The following is a 22,806-nucleotide window of genomic DNA, read 5'->3' on the forward strand; positions in this document are numbered from 1 at the left end:
CTGTGAGACTCTGAGGACAGAAACTGCAGAACAACACGAGCTTTCACGTCAGACGCCACAAAAGTCTCCAGTGAAACCAGATAAGGTCGCTGGTCGCTTTGACAAGAAGACACCGACAGGGTTCATGACGTCACTGCACCAAACGACCAGGGAGCCTGCGCATGCGCACACCTCATACCTTTGTGTGTGTTTGGTGTTACTAATGCGTTAGATTGTTGCTGTACCCATAAATATTATTGCATTTCACATTGAAAATACGTTTTTAGAGCAATGGGGCTAAATACAGATTGCAAGGGTGAAGAGCTGAATTCAACAAGTTGTGGTCTCTAAACAAGAGGCCGAAACATTGTAAGTTACTGCTGCTTAAAGCATGAGCACTGTGTAATATACCTGGACATGTTACTCCAGAAATACCATAAGTTGCAGATGAATTGTTATCTTGTTGATAATGTAATAAGTAAACCATCTATAAATGAGGGTTCTAACACACCTGCTGCTGTTATTATTACTAGTTTATTACTGTCATCATAAACCCAAATGACCAACTTTGCCTTTGTGCTTTCCCTCCTCACAGGTTTCTGCGGGTGGTGGTTGCATCTGACGGAGGTTACATCTGATGATGGTTGTCCCTGCACTGGTCCTGCCTTAACCCTGGTTTAATAATCCACAATAATATAAATTGTTCATACTCTACACACCTACTTCTCTGCTGTTTTCCCCTCAGGTTTCTCCCGGTTGAAGGTTTTTTACATTTTGGGGTTTAGGGGACAGGGTGTTGCATGTTTACAGATTGCAAAGCTGAACAAAATAAAATGATTTGAATTGAATAAACATGTTGACCAGAGGAATCTGCAATTGAGGGGTGTCCTCTGCACTCTGACTCCCTTTACACAAAGAATCCTCAAGTGCGGATGAGGGAGATGATTTCAGGTATACTATCCCAACTCAAGTGACTCACAGCCACATCTTGTTACAGAATCTGAAAATTAAATTCCAATAATCCAGAAAAATGGGCAAGAAACACGAATTCTTAACTAACCTGTCCATGTTTTTTTCTGCACTTTTAATTCCATAGTTTATTTCCCTGAAATATATAAATTTTATTTCTGTATTGTTTTTAATTAGGAAAAGTGTTGTTATATGTATAGTGTTATATTTATAATAAATGCAAATGAACAAAATAATGTGTTTGTCCTTGTTAAGGGCTGTTAACATGACAATTGTGACTAAGTCTGCACCTTGTAAGTTTCCAGCGAGCAATTTATCCGTTGAAACAACGTTTAAAAGACGTCTGTGGCCCGACGTTGAAAACGCGTTGCAAGTTGGTTCAAAAGTGAAAGTTGTTTCAACGTCTATTCGTAGACGTTGAAAAGACGTTTGTTTAGACCCGTTTTCAACGTGATTTATAATATCGGTGGTAAACTTACAAATGTGGACGTAGTTTCTTTTTAAACCTCCAAAATAATAATATAGCACACAAGAGAGGACGAAATATTAGCGTATAAAAAATCACGTTGAAATGTGGTCTAAACAAACGTCTTTTCAACGTCGGGCACAGACGTCTTTTAAACGTCTTTTCAACCAAAAAACGCTCACTGGGAAAGACCTGACGTGTACTGCAGCCTCCGTGCATTTGTATCGATTTAGATAACCCGCGTATAGGATACGACTATAACAGTGATTGTACATGTCGCATAAAGTCACAACATGCAGCATCCTGCGCTCTTTCATCATGAGCGACGCGATGCGGTTTACGTGCACGTACGCAACTTTTCTGTGACACACAACGTTTGGTGGCCACAACTTTTTGCAGGAAGTGAAGCGGCTCGGGGACTTTCCTCACTGCAGAAACAGCAGATTAAATCCATAATTCCCGTGAGAAGCGGCAGAGGTAAAACGTGTGTGTGTGTGTGTGTGTGTGTGTGTGTGTGTGTGTGTGTGTCTTTGCTGGCTCGCTGTGTGTTTCACAGTAACTCTGCAGGCTTTGTCTCACTCAATGATTCATAATCCACCGATTCGCTGCTGTTCTTTGGCTCCAACGTCCGCGAGCTTCAAGCACCGACAAAATGTCCCACTCGGTCCAAAGGTTGTGGACAAACCTGCACGTCATATGTGACTCTTCCCCACCAGCTAAAGGTGTGTTTGGAGTATTTTAATGTGGATTCCTAAATAATGGTTTCCGGTACTGGTTCTGGTCCGGTTTTACGTCCACGTGTCGAGCCCACCATCACGTGTTTTGGTTCTGTGAGATTAAACGTTCTTCTCTTTCCTCACATCTGTTTAAAAAGGTCGTGTTTATCAAAGTTGAAATGTGAATATGGTGGATAGAAAGTGTGGATTCATAGTTCTCACAGTGCCGACGTTTCCTGAAAGCAACACAGTTGAGGACACGCCCCTCACGTGATGCCACGCCCTCTAAGCAGATCAGGGCCAGAAGTCTGAGACAAAGCAGACGTCCTCTTTTACCCGGTAGTGATGTTGTTTGTTTGTTTTTATATAAATACACTTTTATTTATACACTCTACAGAGTGATAAAAAAATTAATTAGTGCAAAAACAAACGTTTAACTATTTACAAATTAACTTAACTAACTTTTAATTATTTTAAACTTTTTAATACTTAACAAATTTAAAGTGAAACAACATACAGAAGCTTACAGAAACACACAACAAAATATAAATTAAAATGTGTAAAACAAAAAGAAAAAACAATCAGCATGCAGAGTTTTGTCCTTCAGCAAAGATTTACATTGAGACCAAGTGGCTCCGCTTTGAGGGGCTGATCCTGTTTCTTCTCTCTGAAATTATCTGCCCTGTTTTGGAGAAGATAGAGATTTTAGTCTTGCAGACTCTACATTCTGCATTAGATGGATCAATGTCATTGACATGTGTCCAGATTTTGCTGCGTTTCCTGTTGACACTCACTTTCGTAACTTTTATTTTACCGCTCTGTTTCTCTCTTGACCCGCCTCCTCCCTCCTGTTCGCTGCTGTGTGTGTAAGTCCCGCCCCTCTGCCCTGTGCTCAGCGCAGACACGCCCTCACACATATTGACCAATCAAATGCGTCTTGAGAGAGAGACACGCCCCCACACATATTGACCAATCAAATGCGGCTTGAGAGCGAGAGAGAAACAAAGCGGCTCCCGTCGTTCGCGTCAAAGAGTCGCTCTCAGAGCCGGTTCGTTGGCGACCGACACGTCGCTAGTATTTCTAGTACCGGTACACCGAGCAACACTCTTGTGGAATATTTCATTGTAACTAGTTCGGGAGAAGAGAATCATTTATTTCTTTGGTTATCTAATTAAAACAAAGTCTTGATGAATGATCAAAGTTGTAAAAGTCAATTGATTTCTTGCTAGCAGGAGGTCAAATACACGCGCACGTATTACAGAGCTCTGTGGAGACGCGTCTCCGAGCAGCGCTGAGCTTTTATACACACACATGAAGGTCGTCTCCAGTGGCCAGTATGACAAATTGCGAAGTGAGATATGAAGGTTGAGATGAAGTAACAGACAGTTCCTTTGTTCCAGCGTTTGTGTGAGAGCAAGTTGACTCGCCCTCCTTTCTTTAGACTCCGCTGCAAATGGAAACGTTGGGTCATTCTGCTTTTCACACGTCAAGCTTCAATATAGACAATCTTATGCTAAAAGTGATCATTAGGTTGTAACATATTTGACCATGACACATGTCATGTGATACTGGACTGTTTTACTGACTTCTGGACTCTGAAGGAGATGAAGAGGAGAAACAGCACAGCTCCATCTGCTGGAAGATGAGTGCTAATGTTCATCTTTTAAATCATTACATGTCATTTAGCTGACGCTTTTATCCAAAGCTCTGTAGCTCACAGTAACATTACAAAGAAGCCATCGCGAGAGCCCTTAATACTAGCATCAATGTACGAGCGTGCTATAACAAGCTTATTAACATTGCTAACGAGGTGTCTTGCTAGCGGCTAAACGTAGCGATATATGATACACATCTCATGTTGTCATTCTGCATGCTGAGTTTTAGTAGCCTATATAGTGATTTAACATAAATAACGTCCTGATGGGCCGCTGCCTCCTGCCAAAGGAAAGCGCTTAAAAGAAACACGACATTTATAGGATGAGAATTTAAAATGACGTCTCTTGACACGTTGTCTCAAGACAACAACACAAAGTGTCCCATGAGAGTTTTAGTGTTGAGGTGAATGAGCTCTGTGTGTTTGTCCTGATGAAGATAATAACGTGTGAGCTCTGCCAGCAGGTTGGTGTGAAGGTGTGAAGGTGTGGACTCTGCTATAAATCAGGCTGAGGACCCAGAGGACGGAGTCCCTCCCTCTGAAGCCCCTCTGTGTGGGGAACATGACAGCCAGACCAAAGCTCAGAGGTGAGAGGACCATCTCCAACTGTCCTCCACTCGTCTCCATGTCCCAACGTCTCTGACTCACTGACTCTGCTTCTATGTGTGTGACCAGGACCCATCAGAGACCAGGACCTGGACCTGGACCCAGCTGTGTGTCCATGAAGAGTAACCAGTCTATGGATCCTCCTATATACTTCAAAGATGTTGGTCCCTCTGTTGATGGAAGGTGAGGGTCTCAGGCTGATGATGAGGTGTTTCTACCAGACTCTCTGGTGGAGGTTCTGGGTTTCTTGCTCCAGGGCCCTTCAGCAGTGTCCAGTGAGGGAGGGAGAGCTCCATGGAGGACTTGGTGAGACCTGTTGGGACTAAACCAAACTGACTGGTGAAGAAAACAGTGAGCTGAAAGACTGAGCTGTTGATTCTCAGTGGGACCAGCAGGACCAGTAGACCTAAACCACTACAGGGAGTCATGTGGTCCACATCCAGACCCCTCGTCATGGACCTTTACCTTGTTTTGGTCTCTGTGAGGACGGACAACATGTGAGCTGATGCTTCATGATTAGATGATGATGTGATGATGTAATCTCAGTGTTTCTTTCAGTTCAAATCAGCAGAGAGGAAAGTCTCCTGAACCCAGATGTTTGTCCATGAAGAGTGATCATTCAATGGGTAAATGGATTAACTTCAAAGATGGACGCCGTTCTTATGACACAGAGTAAGTAGGGCCCTATAAAATCTGTTTAATTTTTCTCAAATTCCAGTTTAATTTTTCCCACAAATTCTCTTTGTTTTTTAATTTTTGAGAATTCGGTTTTTAACATTTTACGCAGAAACAGTGAATTAAGAACTGAAATGTAGAAAATATATTCTGTTAAAACTGAAAACTTCCATACATAGAACCTTATTTCAGGCAAAAACATGCTGCATGATAAAAACATGGCAATATCTTTTCTTGTGTGTCCAAACAGAACAGTCATTCAAAAAAAAATTCAGGTTTATTGGTTTAAATTAAACAAAATACATGACTCAACAAAAAATGCCATTAGTTCTTTGTAAGATCAAACTAAGTAAGAATAGTCCTGTCAATATCTACTAACAAAGGTGCATAACAATTGCAACAGCCCGTGCAGTAAACAATAAAACATTTTGGAAATTCAACTTAACTTTGGTGGAAATATCAAAAACATTGTAAACTTCAATTCCAAGTGCAACTCGGAGCCTTAGCTTGCACAAACTCCTTGCTGATGAGGAAGCGCACCCATCTTCTCTTTCTAGCAGGCAGATCTCATCCATGTCACAATGGAGAATGATTTGCAGAGCTGCCAGGTCTCACCCACCAGCGTGATGACATGGCAGAGGCAGGTTACATGTACGCTGTTGGGCAACACTCCTCTCAGAGCCTCCTGTATTCCTTCAGACAGTGAGCAGCATTATCAGTCACCACGGCCCAGACGTCATCACGCTCACATCGTTGTGATTGACAGAGAATAGAATGGCTTTGGAAGTATTCGCATCTGTCCATGAAGACAACATCAATCAGAAAGTACTGTTGTCCAACGCCTACAATGAAAGATAAAAAATAATAATAACCATGATTAGTATTGTGCGGCACGGTGGCGTGGTGGTTAGCACTGTCGCCTCACAGCAAGAAGGTCCTGGGTTTGATTCTGCCAAGTGACCTTTCTGTGTGGAGTCTGCATGTTCTCCCTGTGTCTGCTTGGGTTCTCTCCGGGTTCTCCGGCTTCCTCCCACAGTCCAAAGACATGCTCTGGGATTAATTGGGGACTCTAAATTTCCCGTAGATGTGTGAATGTGAGTGTGAATGATTGTGTGTCTCTGTGTTGGCCCTGCGATTGGCTGGCGACCAGTGGGACCCCCCGCAGACCAGATTTGGCCCTCGGGCCTTGAGTTAGACACCCATCATCTAACTGGTCTGTGTGTGTTTAAGTGTGAATCATTAACTGTAAACATCCTCAGATGTAAACACAATGTGAGCTAGTTCCTCCACATCAGGATCAGCTGAGGTCACATCTGGAGACAGCTGCAGGTTTCTGGAGACAGATGACTGGGACTGAACATGTGATTAGAATAAACTCAGTGCTCTGTGGACCAGCTGACGTGGTCTCTGGACTCCATGCAGAGGTTTGGACAAAGTATCGTCAGTAGACTCTGTGAAAAGGTCCAAAGACTAGTTTCAGAAGATCTAAGGAGACTTCTAGAGGTCAGGGGACGGACTAAAGAGGTTTGGAATAGTTCCATAGGACTTTGGACCAGATGCAAAGGTCTGCAGACGTTGTTTTTATGACCCACAGTAAGAACTAAAACCAGATGAAACTGATGACTAACTGTCACTCAACTAATAAACTGTCCGTCATCATCGACAGTTTTCAGCATCTGGTTTTCATCATGATCCATCATGACAGAAGCCAATATCTTTACCTAATGTTGTATTGGTGTTGATGGTCCAAACACCATGTGAGCTGATGGTTCATGTTCCTCCACAGAGAGGACCAGGAGAGCTCAGAGGTTCCCACAGGTCCGTCTGCCCAGCAGCATCAAACACACCTGGACTCCATCTTCATGGTGTGTACATGAACAACTACTTTAACATCTCTCAGTTCACCATCATCTCCATGCTGCACTTTGTAGACCAGTGGATTGTCCGTCTGTCCAACATGGACCTGATGGTGGCTTCCATGTTCTAGTTGGTGTCATTCATAGAATGTTCTGTTCCAGCTGCTGGAGGAGAACATCCTCACTTTTGTGAAGAACGAGCTGAAGAAGATCCAGAAGGTAGTGAGTTCAGATTACCCAGAATGCTTAGAGAAAGAGCATGAGGAGGAGCTGGATGAAGAGCAGAGGAGGAGCAGAGAGGCCTTTGTGAAGATCTCAGTGCACTTCCTGAGAAGAATGAAGCAGGAGGAGCTGGCTGAGCGTCTGCAGAGCAGTAAGAGGATTTCTCTACAGACTTACCATGCTGATAAATGAGACCTTCACTAATGTCTCCAGAGATGGACAGAATATATTCATAGTCATTCTCTGAGGAAAGACATGTTGAAATCTATTCTGTGACTCATTGATCTTCTTTGTTGTCTTCATCCAGGACTTCCTGCTGCAGTTTGTCAGCGTGAACTCAAATCCAACCTGAAGAAGAAGTTCCAGTGTGTGTTTGAGGGGATCGCTAAAGCAGGAAACCCAACCCTTCTGAATGAGATCTACACAGAGCTCTACATCACAGAGGGAGGGACTGCAGAGGTCAATGAAGAGCATGAGGTCAGACGGATTGAAACAGCATCCAGGAAACCAGCCAGACCAGAAACAACCATCAGACAAGAAGACCTCCTCAAAGCCTCAGCTGGAGGAGAGGAACCAATCAGAACAGTCATGACTAAGGGAGTGGCTGGCATTGGGAAAACAGTCTTAACACAGAAGTTCACTCTGGACTGGGCTGAAGACAAAGACCACCAGGACATACATTTCACATTTCCATTCACCTTCAGAGAGCTGAATGTGCTGAGAGAGAAGAAGTTCAGCTTGGTGGAACTTGTTCATCACTTCTTCAGTGAAACCAGAGCAGCAAGAATCTGCAAGTTTGAAGAGTTCCAGGTTGTGTTCATCTTTGACGGTCTGGATGAGTGTCGACTTCCTCTGGACTTCCACAACAATGAGATCCTGACTGATGTCACAGAGTCGGCCTCAGTGGATGTGCTCCTCACAAACCTCATCAGGGGGAAGCTGCTTCCCTCTGCTCGCCTCTGGATCACCACACGACCTGCAGCAGCCAATCAGATCCCTCCTGAGTGTGTCAGCATGGTGACAGAGGTCAGAGGGTTCACTGACCGCCAGAAGGAGGAGTACTTCAGGAAGAGGTTCAGAGATGAGGAGCAGGCCAGCAGCATCATCTCCCACATCAAGACCTCACGAAGCCTCCACATCATGTGCCACATCCCAGTCTTCTGCTGGATCACTGCTACAGTTCTGGAGGAGGTGTTGAAGACCAGAGAGGGAGGAGAGCTGCCCAAGACCCTGACTGAGATGTACATCCACTTCCTGGTGGTTCAGTCCAAAGTGAAGAAGGTCAAGTACGATGGAGGAGCTGAGACGGATCCACACTGGAGTCCAGAGAGCAGGAAGATGATCGAGTCTCTGGGAAAACTGGCCTTTGATCAGCTGCAGAAAGGCAACCTGATCTTCTATGAATCCGACCTGACAGAGTGTGGCATCGATATCAGAGCAGCCTCAGTGTACTCAGGAGTGTTCACTCAGATCTTCAGAGAGGAGAGAGGACTGTACCAGGACAAGGTGTTCTGCTTCATCCATCTGAGTGTTCAGGAGTTTCTGGCTGCTCTTCATGTCCATCTGACCTTCTTCAGCTCTGGTGTCAATCTGCTGTCAGAAGAACAAACAACCTCCCCGGTGTCTAAAGTCTCTAAAGACGAACCTGAACCAAAGCGTCTCTACCAGAGTGCTGTGGACGAGGCCTTACAGAGTCCTAATGGACACCTGGACTTATTCCTCCGCTTCCTCCTGGGTCTTTCCCTGGAGACCAATCAGACTCTCCTACGAGGTCTGCTGACACAGACAGGAAGTCACTCACAGACCAATCGGAGAACAGTCCACTACATCAAGGAGAAGATCAGTGAGAATGTGTCTCCAGAGAAAAGCATCAATCTGTTCCACTGTCTGAATGAACTGAATGAAGTTTCTCTAGTGGAGGAGATCCAACAGTCCCTTACATCAGGACGTCTCTCCACAGATAAACTGTCTCCTGCTCAGTGGTCAGCTCTGGTCTTCATCTTACTGTCATCAGAAGAAGATCTGGAGGTGTTTGACTTGAAGAAATTCTCTGCTTCAGAGAAAGCTCTTCTGAGGCTGCTGCCAGTGGTCAAAGCCTCCAACAAAGTTCTGTAAGTACAGAGAGAGTTCATTCATACATCAGAACTTAAATATGCTGCCATTTTTTATACTTACTGCTTCTTCTTCATCCCTCTCTTCAGACTGAGTGGCTGTAACCTCTCAGAGAGAAGCTGTGACGCTCTGTCCTCAGTTCTCAGCTCCCAGTCCTCTAGTCTGAGAGAGCTGGATCTGAGTAACAACCGCCTGCAGGATTCAGGAGTGAAGCTGCTGTCTGCTGGATTGAAGAGTCCACACTGTAAACTGGAGACTCTCAGGTCAGATTAAGTTAGTTTGTCTTCAATAATGCGTCTAGAGAACTCTGGAACCAGAGGATCTAATCTTAGAGACAAAACTTGGGGCTAAACGTCTTTTTTGTGAATTAATATCTGTGTTTCCATCACATCACGAGAACCTTGTAGACAAGACTTATTTACCACATAGTAGCTTGAAAATAGACCGTCTGAAACACAATGTTCTTTCACGATAAAACTTCACATGTTAATCCTGTTGTTGCTGTTATTCAGGCTTTATGATGTCCTGTTTCATATAATGAATGAATGAAAAGCAGAGATGGGAAGAGACTGAAGATTTTAATGTCTGTCTCTACAGTGATGATCTGCTGAGTGATGGTTGATTATTTCTGATTTGATGAAGATTCATTCCACATTTCCACTCACTTTGTTCTCTCTTTCTTTCTATGGAAGGAGTCAGATGGAGGATAGAGAAGCCTAAGTTTGAATTTAACTAATAAACAACAATAAATATCCCTGCCTCATCCTGATATTAATACCACAGTAATTCCTGTAAACAGAGCACAATAAACTTCCTTGTTCTATGTAGAAGAAAAATAATTGTAAACACTTTCACTGAACATGTTTTTTCATGTTCTAACTGATGATATTTTAGTCCAAACTCATCATCAGAGGATTCAATATAAATACAAATGTTATTTTTCTTGTTTATTGTTGTCTCTTCAGACTGAGTGTCTGTAACCTCTCAGAGAGAAGCTGTGACGCTCTGTCCTCAGTTCTCAGCTCCCAGTCCTATAGTCTGAGAGAGCTGGATCTGAGTAACAACCGCCTGCAGGATTCGGGAGTGAAGCTGCTGTCTGCTGGATTGAAGAGTCCACACTGTAAACTGGAGACTCTCAGGTCAGATTAAGTTAGTTTGTCTTCAATAATGCGTCTAGGGAACTCTGGAACCAGAGGATCTAATCTTAGAGACAAAACCTGGGGCTAAACGTCTTTATTGTGAATTGATATCTGTGTTTCCATCACATCACGAGAACCTTGTAGACAAGACTTACTTACCACATAGTAGCTTGAAAATAGACCGTCTGAAACACAATGTTCTTTCACGATAAAACTTCACATGTTAATCCTGTTGTTGCTGTTATTCAGGCTTTATGATGTCCTGTTTCATATAATGAATGAATGAAAAGCAGAGATGGGAAGAGACTGAAGATTTTAATGTCTGTCTCTACAGTGATGATCTGCTGAGTGATGGTTGATTATTTCTGATTTGATGAAGATTCATTCCACATTTCCACTCACTTTGTTCTCTCTTTCTTTCTATGGAAGGAGTCAGATGGAGGATAGAGAAGCCTAAGTTTGAATTTAACTAATAAACAACAATAAATATCCCTGCCTCATCCTGATATTAATACCACAGTAATTCCTGTAAACAGAGCACAATAAACTTCCTTGTTCTATGTAGAAGAAAAATAATTGTAAACACTTTCACTGAACATGTTTTTTCATGTTCTAACTGATGATATTTTAGTCCAAACTCATCATCAGAGGATTCAATATAAATACAAATGTTATTTTTCTTGTTTATTGTTGTCTCTTCAGACTGAGTGTCTGTAACCTCTCAGAGAGAAGCTGTGACGCTCTGTCCTCAGTTCTCAGCTCCCAGTCCTCTAGTCTGAGAGAGCTGGATCTGAGTAACAACCGCCTGCAGGATTCAGGAGTGAAGCTGCTGTCTGCTGGACTGAAGAGTCCACACTGTGAACTGGAAACTCTCAGGTCAGAATTCAATTGAAGTCCACTTGGTGTCTTTATTTACATCCATGGTACATTTCTGACTTTCATAAGATTCTTTGCTTGCATGATTTAAATCAAATATGTATTTTCCAACTATTTCCATAAAATGTGTTTATTTTCAATATAATGTAAATATTTGATATTATAGAGTTAGTAGTAATGTTATCAGAGTGTTGATGTACATTAGTGGGTGTTTAGTTGTGACTGGAAACCAGTCAGTAACCATGTGAATGTGACCCCTCTGTACCTGATAGTATCTCAGTACTGCAGTGACCTTCCAGCCCTCACAGCTCCCTCAGATCATGTGACATGTGTCTTATTCTGTGTGTCTGCAGGCTGTCAGGCTGTCTGATCACAGAGGAAGGCTGTGCTTCTCTGGCCTCAGCTCTAAGCTCCAACCCCTCCCATCTGAGAGAGCTGGACCTGAGCTACAATCATCCAGGAGACTTAGGAGTGAAGCTGCTGTCTGCTGGACTGGAGGATCCTCACTGGAGACTGGAGACTCTCAGGTATGAAGAGGCTGCAGCCACAGACCATCAGTCTGGTAGAGGAGGTAGAGCTGGAAACCTTTTCTCTGTCCCACTGTCAGCCTGGTTAATAAGACCCTGACACACCAAGCTGACCTCAAACTACCAGAGACTCATCAAACTGTTTTTGTCCCACATGAGACCATCAACACAGACAGAAGTAGTGAGGAACAGTAGCCAGGATGAGCCTGAACAGGAAGGTGATGAAAGCCTTGTTTCTCTGGAGCTTTGTCTTGTCTCCACGTTATAAGAGAGGACAGTGTCTCCTGACACGTTGACGGCATCATGGTGGGTCGTATTAGGTTACTAGCAAATGAGGAACTAACTTATGGACATTAATAGAATTATTAATAATCACTAAGATACTTCTCAGAATGAATAAATAACGGGGCACCACCCTGAGCTAACAGGGACCAATAACCAATACTATAAATCAAGTCTCATAATTGATATTCACTCCTTGAGAGTGAAGATGTTGGAAGGAGTTAAGTTCGAGCACTGGCGATGTATGTCAACGGTCACCATATAAATGCACAAGTAAACACAGGAAAACGGTTCTTTAAAGTATAACAGGGTTTATTAACTCACAGGAACACCGATCAAGATCACCTATAACTGCAACCAACAATCCCCATAACAATTATTTTAAACCTACTCACTAAACAAGCAATCAAAACCAGAGTGTGTGTGTGTGTGTGTGTGTGTGTGTGAGCACAGAGGGGGGTGAGAGAGAGGGGGGGGAGACGAGGGGGGTGCAGGGAAGGAACGGCGGTGCGGTTGCGCGCAACAACAAGCGGAGTGCCGGTTATCACACTAGGGGGCGAGCGAGAGCAGCGGGGCGGAAGTGAGACCGTTAAATCAAACCACCGAGGAAGACGGGAACGTTAAACAGTGTAATACGACTACTGGACGCGAGGGGCGAGCGAGAGCGGAATGCAGGAAGTGTTCCACGTATTAAAGCAGGGGGGTCCAAACTTTTTTTACTGAGGGCCAAAGACAGAAAAATATGCGAAAGGTTGAGCCGCTCACTAAAGTTAAGATATCACCTCTAGTGTATTAACAGTAATACAAATCAATCAATCAAATGTAGGTAAATTATGCTTGATAATTTATTAAAATTACAGAAAAAACTGCATAAATCACATGTCTCCATTAATGGGTTTTCATTTTTTTTACAAAAAGGGTTGGCAGCTCATCCTCAGATTGCTTCTTCGTTAGGATGGGGACCCCCTTCACAGCCCTGTATAAAGAGGGAAGGCTTTATTTAACCTACTAATGCAAATCATTCATCAGCTAACGTGTTTTAGAAAATGTTATCAACTTTAATTGACTGCATTTATTAAGTAATTGGGCTTTTGAACACATGAATACTGTGTAATATATTTGAACTCGCCTACAATGGGAACAGTGTTGCACTTAATGGGAGCAGTGATGCTGCTCTGGACTGAAGGACGGCTGGCAGGTCACGAGTAAGTTTGCTGGTTGAGATGTGAAGGACATCACAGAGATGGCTGTCGCTCATTTTGGTTCTCAATCTGCTTTTGTTCAGAGTTAACAGAGAAAATGTTTGCTCGCATATGTATGTTGTGCCAAACAGACTGGTCATTCTTTTTGCGTGGCGTCGCATCAGAGGAAACTTGGCCTTTTCCAAGCTCCGGTAGAAGTCGGGTAGGGAGAGGAGCTGCATCTCGATGAGTTCTAATTGCAGACTCTCTTCCACTTCTTCTGCATCGAGCAGGAAGGGAGTTGAGAACAGCTTGATTTATTTCTCAATGACAGAAACATCTTGGAAGCGCTGATTGAATTGTGTCATAAGAGTTGTGATCACAGAAACATATTTCCCCTTTTTAGCAGAGAGGTCGGCCTTTGGATGAGCACCTTTGATTTCGGACAGCGTAGGGAAGTGCGCAAGGTTGAAGTTGCGTAGTTGTCTCAAAAAGACGAAGCTTCGCACAGAAAGTTGTGGTACAAGCTGGTCTTTGAACTTGAGGTCCATAAATAAATGTCACTGTCCTCGGCCAATGGGAGCGCTCGGTGTTCTTTGGTACGTCCTCTTTTTATGGCCAAGGTGGTCTGGAGAGCTGCAGGGGTCCTGTTATCAGCCCCTGGCATCAGGCCACGGGGGACCCCTATATGTTTGTGTTCTTCCTTTGTCCTCAGTGAAGAAACACGTGGTGAGGTTCATTAGCAGGGTGGAGGCCCAACAGAAGTATGAACATTTAGCATCCAGACACCCGATTGGTTTTCTCCGCCATGCGCCTGCAGATCAGAGCGACGGCGGGTGTGAAAAGTGGTCGGTGGAAGGATCCTTTGTCAGAAGCCACAAGCCGATCTCAGTTGGTATTTAGCGACATGGACCCTCCTCCTCCTCCTCATGCAGATTCCATGTAACGTTACATGAGGACCTTCATGACCATGAGTTTGTTGTTTTCTACCTTTATAGAGAATCTGCTACAACACAGCGACTTGCAAGTAGCGCAGCGCCTTAAATAAAGTCACGTGTGTCTTTATGCGGCTTTAGAAATGAACACAAAGGGATTCTGTATTTGCTCATAAAGTCTGAAAAACGGCTTATTTGGCCGATGTTTTGATAAGCGACCGAAGCCAGTTCAGTGTTTCCATCATTATAACAGGGGTGCCCCCCCATGAAGTAGTACAACGGGGAGACACTGCAGTCCACCTGATCAATGGGACAACGTGGACGTCCTCCGACTCGCCTCATTCAGCCTCACTGGAAAATGGCTTCTGCTTTTATGTGTTACAGTTGTGTGATAAAGTGTTTGCTGCCTTCCTGATTCCTCATTTCTTTCATGTTCAGGCATGAAAATCCCTCACCTTTTTTTGGAGGGGGTATGGCAGCAAATCACTGCCAAAATTCCAGAGCGCAAATCAGGTTGATGCGCGTAAATCAAACATCCGCGAGCAAACAAATAAATATCTCTGGTGAGACGGACTTTTGAACGTGACCTTCGTTGCTCGCGAGGAGAATCTCTGCTCGCGCTCGAAAGGGGTTTTCTACGCGCTCGCTGTTGTTCTTTCTGACAGTAAGGGGGCGGAGCCAGTCACCATGGTCTCTACACCTGATGGTTACAAACCCCGTCTTTGGATTGGCTGGAGTGATGCATTCACACAACTATAGAAGCCCATCTCCGCACTGAAGAAAGGGGATAGAAAGTCTAAATTATGAGATAAAACGTTGTGAAAACACAAACGCCACCTTTATGTAACCGTAGTGGAGCGTAGATGACAACCAGCTACAAGCATCATTTACCATCATTACCGGCACATTAAGACCGATGCGTCCAGCTGAAGAGATTCAGTCACTTGAATATCCAGAAGAATATGGAAGAGATTCCACTGACAAGTGCTACAGGCGGAATATGTGGGGGGGGTTACAGGCCAGTGACTTTCTATTCAGAATGTTGGTCCCTGGGACAAAACCAGCTGAAAACCCCTAGAGGGGAAACATCCTTCTCACCTTTTTCACCCGTGACCCGTTTTCATGCCTGCATGTCACACTTAAATGTTTCAGATCATCAAACTAATGTAAATATTAGACACAGATAACGCAAGTAAACACAAAATGCAGTTTATATCATTAAGGGGAGAAAAGAATCCAAACCTAAATGGCCCTCTGTGAAAACGTGATGAAAACATAAATGAAGTGAGGTTCATCACATCTTTGGAAAGCCCAGTTCCATTTCTCCAGCCACAGCCGTTCTCAATCTAGAAATCACTTAAATAGGAGCTGCCTGACAAAGTGAAGTAGACCACAAGATCCTCACAAGCGAGACATCAGGCTGCGATCCAAAGACATTCAGGAACAAATGAGGAACAAAGTCATTGAGATCCATCAGTGTGGAAAAGGTGACAAAGCCATTTGTAAAGTTTTGGGACTCCAGCGAACCACAGGCAGAGACATTGTCCACAAATGGGGACAACATGGAAACATGCACATTGTGTGAATACTGAATGGTCTGTATCTGCTTTATCTTTATGAAACAGTTTAATGTGAATGTTCCTTTGCACACGTCCCATGAAGCTTGATCTGTAGCATGACGTCATTCCTCCCGTTTGAATTCACATCTGGTGAAAGTACAGTGACAGGTCCATTTCTTATTTGTTATCCATTCATCTTCTTCATGAATATATTCCAGCACCTCGTCGCTGTGTGACGCCTGACTGACAGTCTGTGGTCGTCTGTAAGTAGTGGTAGAAGAAGAAGAGGTGCTCCATGTGGACATGAAGGACAAAGCTGTGTGTGAGAGTGATGTAATGTCCATGTCTCCATGCTGCTCTGACCCCCCTCCTCCTTTCAGGGTGGAGCCTGATGGAGTCCGATGGTTGAGACCAGGTCTGAGGAAGTGTAAGTGTGCTTTGATTCATGAAGATTCAACCATCTTCACACTGTGACATCACTCATTCACCTCTGTGACGTCATCATCAACGTGTCAGTAGATGAACACATGATTAATAACTGCAGCTGTATTGTGTCTTGTTCTCTCATCAGATTCCTGTGAACTCACAATCGACACAAACACAGTAAACAAACACCTCAAACTGTCTGACAACAACAGGAAGGTGACAGATGTGAAGGAGGATCAGTCATATCCTGATCATCCAGACAGATTTGACTACGATCCTCAGCTGCTGTGTAGAACTGGTCTGACTGGTCGCTGTTACTGGGAGGTCGAGTGGAGAGGATACATTGATGTATCAGTGAGTTACAGAGGAATCAGGAGGAAAGGAGACAGTGGAGACTGTGTGTTTGGATACAATGATCAGTCCTGGAGTCTGGACTGCTCTGGTGGAGTTTACCATGTCTGTCACAATGAGACAGTAACACGCATCATCACCTCCTCCTCCTCCTCCTCCTCTGGTAGAGTAGCAGTGTATGTGGACTGTCCTGCTGGCTCTCTGTCCTTCTACAGAGTCTCCTCTGACACATTGATCCACCTCCACACCTTCAGCACCACATTCACTGAACCTCTTTATCCTGGGTTTGGGTTCAGGTCCTGGTCTGGTTCTGGTTCCTCAGTGTCTCTGTGTCCTCTTCAGGAGGGAGAGTCTCCTCCTGGTGGAGAACCTTCCTCTCTGCTCACCACATAGTTCAGTCTGTACAGCTGATGGTGGTTCATGTGGGTGTAGATGCAGGTGGAGCAGGTGAGGGGTACCTGAGCTGGTCTGGACTCTGGGGGGTCCACAGCTCTCTGGGACTCAGATGGAAGTGTGAAAGAGCTCAGCTTAATGCTGCTGTGCTCCTTCAATCAATAGATGATCATTTAGATATTGGCTCCTAATTAGGCTTTAATCTTAATCTTTATTTGTTCAAGAAGACATTTTATAAGACGCTCTTTCATCTGTCCCCCCATATGAGACAAATGTGTCCTTATGTGTGTGTGCGCTTCATCAGCAATAATAAAAACAAGGTGAAGAAGGAAAATATGAATGTGTAATTCTTTTTGAGCCCATTTTAACTTCTTCTAAAATCTTTCTAAATCTGTTGAGTGAAATCAAATCTAATTTCACATAATCAGGTTTGTTTTGAACAAGAAGCTTTTTAATGGTTCAGCAAACCTCTCAAGGAAATATTGAATATGCGTTACTTGTGTTTTTATTCACTATAATGTCATTTATAACATTTACTCCATGTGTTACTTTAACAGAAATAGAATTGTTTGGCTCTAATGTTAATAAATGACTTTTATTGGAAACAACTGTACATGTTTAAACAGGCCATCAAATAAAGATGCTTTCAACACGCTGTATTATTTCTTTTGACATGAAATACTCTGATCCTTTTTAATGATGCTGTACTATTGACTTTTGTACTATTTCCTCCATAATATCTGTATTTATTCTACAGCCCTGTTGCTGTGTCAATAGCACAGAGGAAACATTGGTGGTGCAGCATGTTGAAGAAGGAAGTGAGTAAATAAAGAAATGAATAATGAATAAGTTGCTTTATTAACCTTATTAACCTTCACGCAGAGCCGTCTCACAACAACACAAACTACTGAGCTCGCTACTTCAGGTGCAACTTGAAGCTTTCATTCTGCACCAAATATCACACTTAAGTCACCAACAAAAACACACAAAGCACAAGCACACATTTGATAACAGGGTGGAGTTTATCTCCTCACAAAGTGGAGTATTGAAAGTGTTAAACGGGATTTCCCGCCAAAATAAAAGACAAACAGCAGCAGCATTGCCACTAAGTGCAATAAAACACGCGTTGTGCAGCGTGGACAGAAAGAGGAACGGCTTTAACTTTCCATCTCTTAATAACATGGTTATTGTAGCTGAAAGAAATGATTACAATAAAGTACATCCTCATTCTGCTCTAAAGCAGGTGTGTCAAACTCATCGTAGGTCACTTTGATCTCCAGCCATGTCCAGGGCTGATATGAAGGTCCAAGGTGATTCTATGTGGACGTTTCTCCAGGTTTCATGGCTCGGCTTGACCTCCTCACGCACAAACGCATGAGGACCGTCACCGACTACTTCCTGGCTCCCTGATGGGAAGCTTCCGGATGCTTCTCTTTTTGAGGTGAATGCTTTTAATTTGTGTCGTCAGTGAAATAGACTCATGAAGATGATTCAATGAGAGGACGATCGGGATCAATCTCTCTATGAATAAATGCTACTGACTGATTAATGCTCAAAACAAGCTCACATGGGACAGTATTACATATTATATTTGGACTTCCGTGACACTAATGCACACTTCATATGTATTTGTGTCATATGTATGTATATAACAGTTTGGGTAACCTTCAATATTTATCTCCATAAGATATTTCATGGGCTTTTTAGGAGCAAAGAACAAGTTCCTGTTGTCATGCAGAAGGAAGTATTAGAATGTGACTCCAAAGCTGAAGTCATTTAGTGAGTGTTACACACTAAATGAAGACATGTCCAGGGGGCCACATGTGAATTGAGTAGATGCATCTGATTGTTAGTGTTCATCTATTTTCATTTCAGGATGTTGCATTAATGCTCATTCAGGTTTATCGTCAGCTTGATGTGGGAGCTATTATTTAGTTACTTATTCTTGAATATAGTTGGATTAATTGTTTGGGTAATTGGATCACTAATTGCACCTGGAGGTTACTTAGGGGCACAGCCAGGTGGGACCAGCATGCACCTGGGTGACTAATAGTGTTTAGCAGTGAGACAGTGAGACAGAGCACTGCATAGGAAGGCAGACAAGTTGTATCGTATGTGTTGTGGATCCTGTGGAATAAAGGCGAAACAAAGGAAAAGATCGGCCAGACAATCCGCTTTCTTACTGCGTGACAGAAAACAAAAACTAGGTGCAGCAGTGACCCTTTGATTCAAAGATGTGTTGGTAACAAGGACAAATGGCCACTACAATTAGCATGTTTAATAAAATAGTTGTAATATGAATCAAACACAATAGTCATTTATGTCATATAATTACTGTACACATGAACAGCCACAATGTAACGTTAAGACCTGAGCAGCACAGCATTTCTACCTCCCATGTGCTCAGAGTGAGTTACTTCCTCTGTGGGGAAAAACTGTTAGATCATCAGCTGTTAACAGCCTCATATGGTTTGGAGGAGTAAGAACATGATGTAGAGTCAAAGGGAGAGAGAACAGTTTCATTTTCTCTTTAGTTCAACACTGATATACAGAGTGAAGGTAAAAGATACAACTTACATTTTAAAATCAGAGTTTGTTGTGATTTCCATCATTGTGACCGTGGCACATGGAGTACAGAGGGTGTGCTGCAAACCGCAGGGTTGGTGGTTCAAATCCCAAGTCAAAACGTCCCTAAGCAAGGCGGCCAAACCCCTAACTCCTCCCCAGGCGCCCTTATGTTGATTTGATCTAAGGAAGTTATTATTGCATCATGCTTTGAGTTAAGGTTACATCATCACTACTAGTTAACGTTTGAATGGTATTCAACGTTTAAACATATAAGGATTTAATTCCTGATCGATTATCATTACAGGCTTAGACTTTTACTTTCTTAATTGGCTTTTTAGTTTTAATTTAATTATGACTTTAGGGAATTTACTTTAAGATAATCGGGTTTTTGGGGTTTCCTCTTCTCTCTCCTGTGGAAGTGTTTACGCTGTATTGTATAAGTTTAATCTCAGGTTTCATTGAGTTGGACTTTTATTTTGAATTTGCTCAAGTCATAACTGGTTTGATTTTCTTGGAGCAGTTTGAGATTTTTTTGGATAATTTGACCTGTGTTGATAGCGTTTTGACCTGTATTGTAGTTATTACTTTGACTCAGCGTTTTCATTGACTGTCTCCCTTTCAGATCCAGTAGTTTACTTTGCATTGCTGATTTCAGTTGTCAATCTGATTCAACATGTTTTGTACGTTTCATTAGTTTAGACTTTACATCATTTGTCTCCTCATAGTCAGTGACACAATAGCTCCTGGGACAAAAGGGACAGCTCAGGGTTCTTTAGATACATCAGGTTGCATCATGGTTACTTTTATAAGGACCAGAGAGCAGATGAAGAGCAGATGGAGCCCAAAGAAAGAAAGGGAGTGGAGGAGGATGAAGAGATGCTTGAGAAGATGGCAGAAGAATGGGTGGTTCCCAACCAGGTCACCACCTGTGGGTGAAGACAGGTGCAAGGTGTGGAGGGAGACTGTAGCAGCAGGAAACCAAGCCACTACGGCTTATGTGGGAGCCGGCCGCTTAGATAAGTAAGAAGAGACGTGTCTGCACCAAGCGGCTGCTCGCCTACTGGAGGACAGTCCACCCAAACACCCCCAAACCTGCTGTTGGACTGGCAGAAGAAGAAGAAGCAGATTGTGAGCCCGGTCAAGATGTCACCCCTCTCAGTGCAGACACCCATGCCCCCCCTCAGCTGTACCCAGAAATGACAGCAGCTGCACAGGAGAGGCCAGGTCCTTCCCGCCACATGCAGAGAAAAGGAGAACTTCAAACAGTCCCTTTGTGAAACCCAGCATCCAGAACAAGAACCTCTGTTCCATCTGAGAGGAGGAACGGGGGAAGTCGTGAGCGATGGAGAAGATGAGTCTGAGGGAAACAACAAAAGATGACATCGTCACATGAGGGTCACGAGGGCGTGGTGGTGGAAATAGGAGAAGAGGAAGAGGAAGCAGGTAGCTGTGAACATGAACACCAGGGGGCCGCAGAAGAGCTGTCCATCACATCAGGACTCCTGTCCATCAAACCACATGTGCAGAGAACCCATCCAAACCACGGCGAAGGAGGAGAAGCTGCTGTTGGAGGACGTCCTCCTCATAGACATTCTCTGATGTCTGCAGCAGCAGAAGCAAAAAAGAGACAGCAAGACAGGAGACGATTGCAGGTGAGAGACAAACAGCCCCAATACCCCGTCCCCCCAGAGGACAAATATCCAGCAGGTAGAGACCGTTCAATGGGTCTCCAGCAGACAACGTGGGGACAATAGAGGACATGGATGTTATATATGTGGACAGGAGGACCATTGGTGCAGAGAGTGTCCCAGGAGTTATGAAAGGGACATGCGACCAAACGCTCCACCACGGATGTTCTATACAACGCAGCCCGGCAGAACCAGAGGACGGGTCCACCTCCCCCCTCATACAACCCCCATAACAACTAACTGGTGACACACCGACGCCCACTGCTTCCCAACAGCCCAGATAAGCAGCCTTAGTCTCCCCAGTTTACGACTCACATTCCAGGTAGAAGAAGGGAGAATAGAGAGTACAGACTATTGAGAGTGTCAGAAAATAGATTTACAACCAGTACGAAACATTGATTTACTAATAGAGGGAAACTGTCAGTAACAATGAGACACGGTTGTGAATGATTTAAATGAGGAATGAAGGCGATGAGAATTGTAGTTCATAGTGTCAGTTTTTTGTATTAATGTTTGTAGTTTTTTAGTCTCCTCCTATACTCGGAGATGGGCTGTAAATTGTTGAGTGCTGCTATTGAGTGTAAAGTGCACGATACACTTGATACAGTATCTGGATGATGGAAGCAAACGTCTGATCAAAGGAACATTGATAGCAGCAGTACATGAAATAGGGAAACTTGTTAGACGGTCATCCTGTAATGGTACAACAAGTAGTACACACTGGAAGCGAATGGCGTAAACAAACAGATGGTCGTCCTTGTTTCAGCCCACTCAGCTCTCTTTCCCTTTCTCACTCCGTTGAGACTTGGTCGAAAGTCTTTCGGAGACCCTTTTTAAAATCCTGGATGGAATTTGTTCCGAGCAGTAAAAGTGTTTATACACACATGTGAAGGCCATCCTCAGTGGCAGGTGCAAATTATAATTAATAGACCAAAAAAGAAGAAACGCGGATATGAATACCAAACAAGATGTGAACCGTCTATGAGATCGAGTCGACCGCCCTCCCTTCTCAGGACACAGCTAGTGGTGTGAATCTTGTGGTCTGAAAGCATTGTTGTGTGCTCACAAACCATGCGATCGTAGGCCGGCTCTTGATCTTGTAACCGGCGGCACATATTGGCCTCAGTGTCAATGAAGGCGTGCAGCTCGCTCACTGGCCTTTTCAGGTAGTGCACTTCATTGGGGGCACGAGAAAGTGCCATATTCACGTTGTATCCTGTCGGAGGAGTCCAGAGCAGTGAAGCGCCAGCTCCGGGTCTCCGGTTGTTTCCGTGGTACATGGTGAATATCAATAAAAAGACTTGTGGAAAGCCTGTAAAAAGGCGTTTGATAGACGGTAAACGACTCAGTGTAGTCTTTAAAAAGACCGGTGGAAAGCCTGTAAAAAGGCTCAAATCCTTGAAAAAGGGTTTTGTTTTGATGGTAAATGACTGACTGAATGTGGTCTGTGAAAAAGGGTGTTGAATCTTTCAAAAGGCTACTTAACTCTGTAACGGACAGATGTCGCTGATAAATTCTCTGGAGAAAATATCTGAACTGCTCCCTCTGAACTCAGTAAGACAATGAACAGAAACATCTGATTCCGTTTGCAAATATTCTGATTCCGTATGTAAATGAATGTTGGAA

The 22,806-nt window shown here is 43.6% G+C and overlaps 1 protein-coding gene and 1 long non-coding RNA gene across 2 annotated transcripts; both read left to right on the plus strand.

The window, feature by feature from the left end:
* Positions 1-3,674: 3,674 nt before the first annotated feature.
* LOC144390369 (uncharacterized) lies at positions 3,675-5,067 on the plus strand. The gene is made up of 3 exons (XR_013454403.1): positions 3,675-4,371; positions 4,460-4,573; positions 4,949-5,067. It is a non-coding gene; the product is annotated as an uncharacterized LOC144390369 (long non-coding RNA).
* A 1,261-nt stretch (positions 5,068-6,328) lies between these two features.
* LOC144390249 (protein NLRC3-like) lies at positions 6,329-17,258 on the plus strand. The gene is made up of 9 exons (XM_078096708.1): positions 6,329-6,930; positions 7,084-7,294; positions 7,451-9,254; positions 9,345-9,518; positions 10,221-10,394; positions 11,097-11,270; positions 11,624-11,797; positions 16,135-16,181; positions 16,326-17,258. The coding sequence occupies exons 1-9, from the start codon at positions 6,838-6,840 to the stop codon at positions 16,922-16,924; spliced, it is 3,450 nt and encodes a 1,149-aa protein (XP_077952834.1). The 5' UTR covers positions 6,329-6,837; the 3' UTR covers positions 16,925-17,258.
* The last annotated feature ends 5,548 nt before the right edge of the window (positions 17,259-22,806 follow it).

The sequence above is a fragment of the Gasterosteus aculeatus genome, chromosome 21 (genome assembly GCF_964276395.1).
Source record: "Gasterosteus aculeatus chromosome 21, fGasAcu3.hap1.1, whole genome shotgun sequence".
NCBI classification, from domain to species: Eukaryota; Metazoa; Chordata; class Actinopteri; order Perciformes; family Gasterosteidae; genus Gasterosteus; species Gasterosteus aculeatus.

Coding starts and splice junctions, on each gene's coding strand:
- LOC144390249 (XM_078096708.1), top strand. CDS start 6,838: ATGTTCCTCCACAGAGAGGACCAGGAGAGCTCAGAGGTTCCCACAGGT. Junction 7,295..7,450: donor GGCTGAGCGTCTGCAGAGCA/GTAAGAGGATTT, acceptor GTCTTCATCCAG/GACTTCCTGCTGCAGTTTGT. Junction 11,798..16,134: donor TGGAGACTGGAGACTCTCAG/GTATGAAGAGGC, acceptor TCCTCCTTTCAG/GGTGGAGCCTGATGGAGTCC.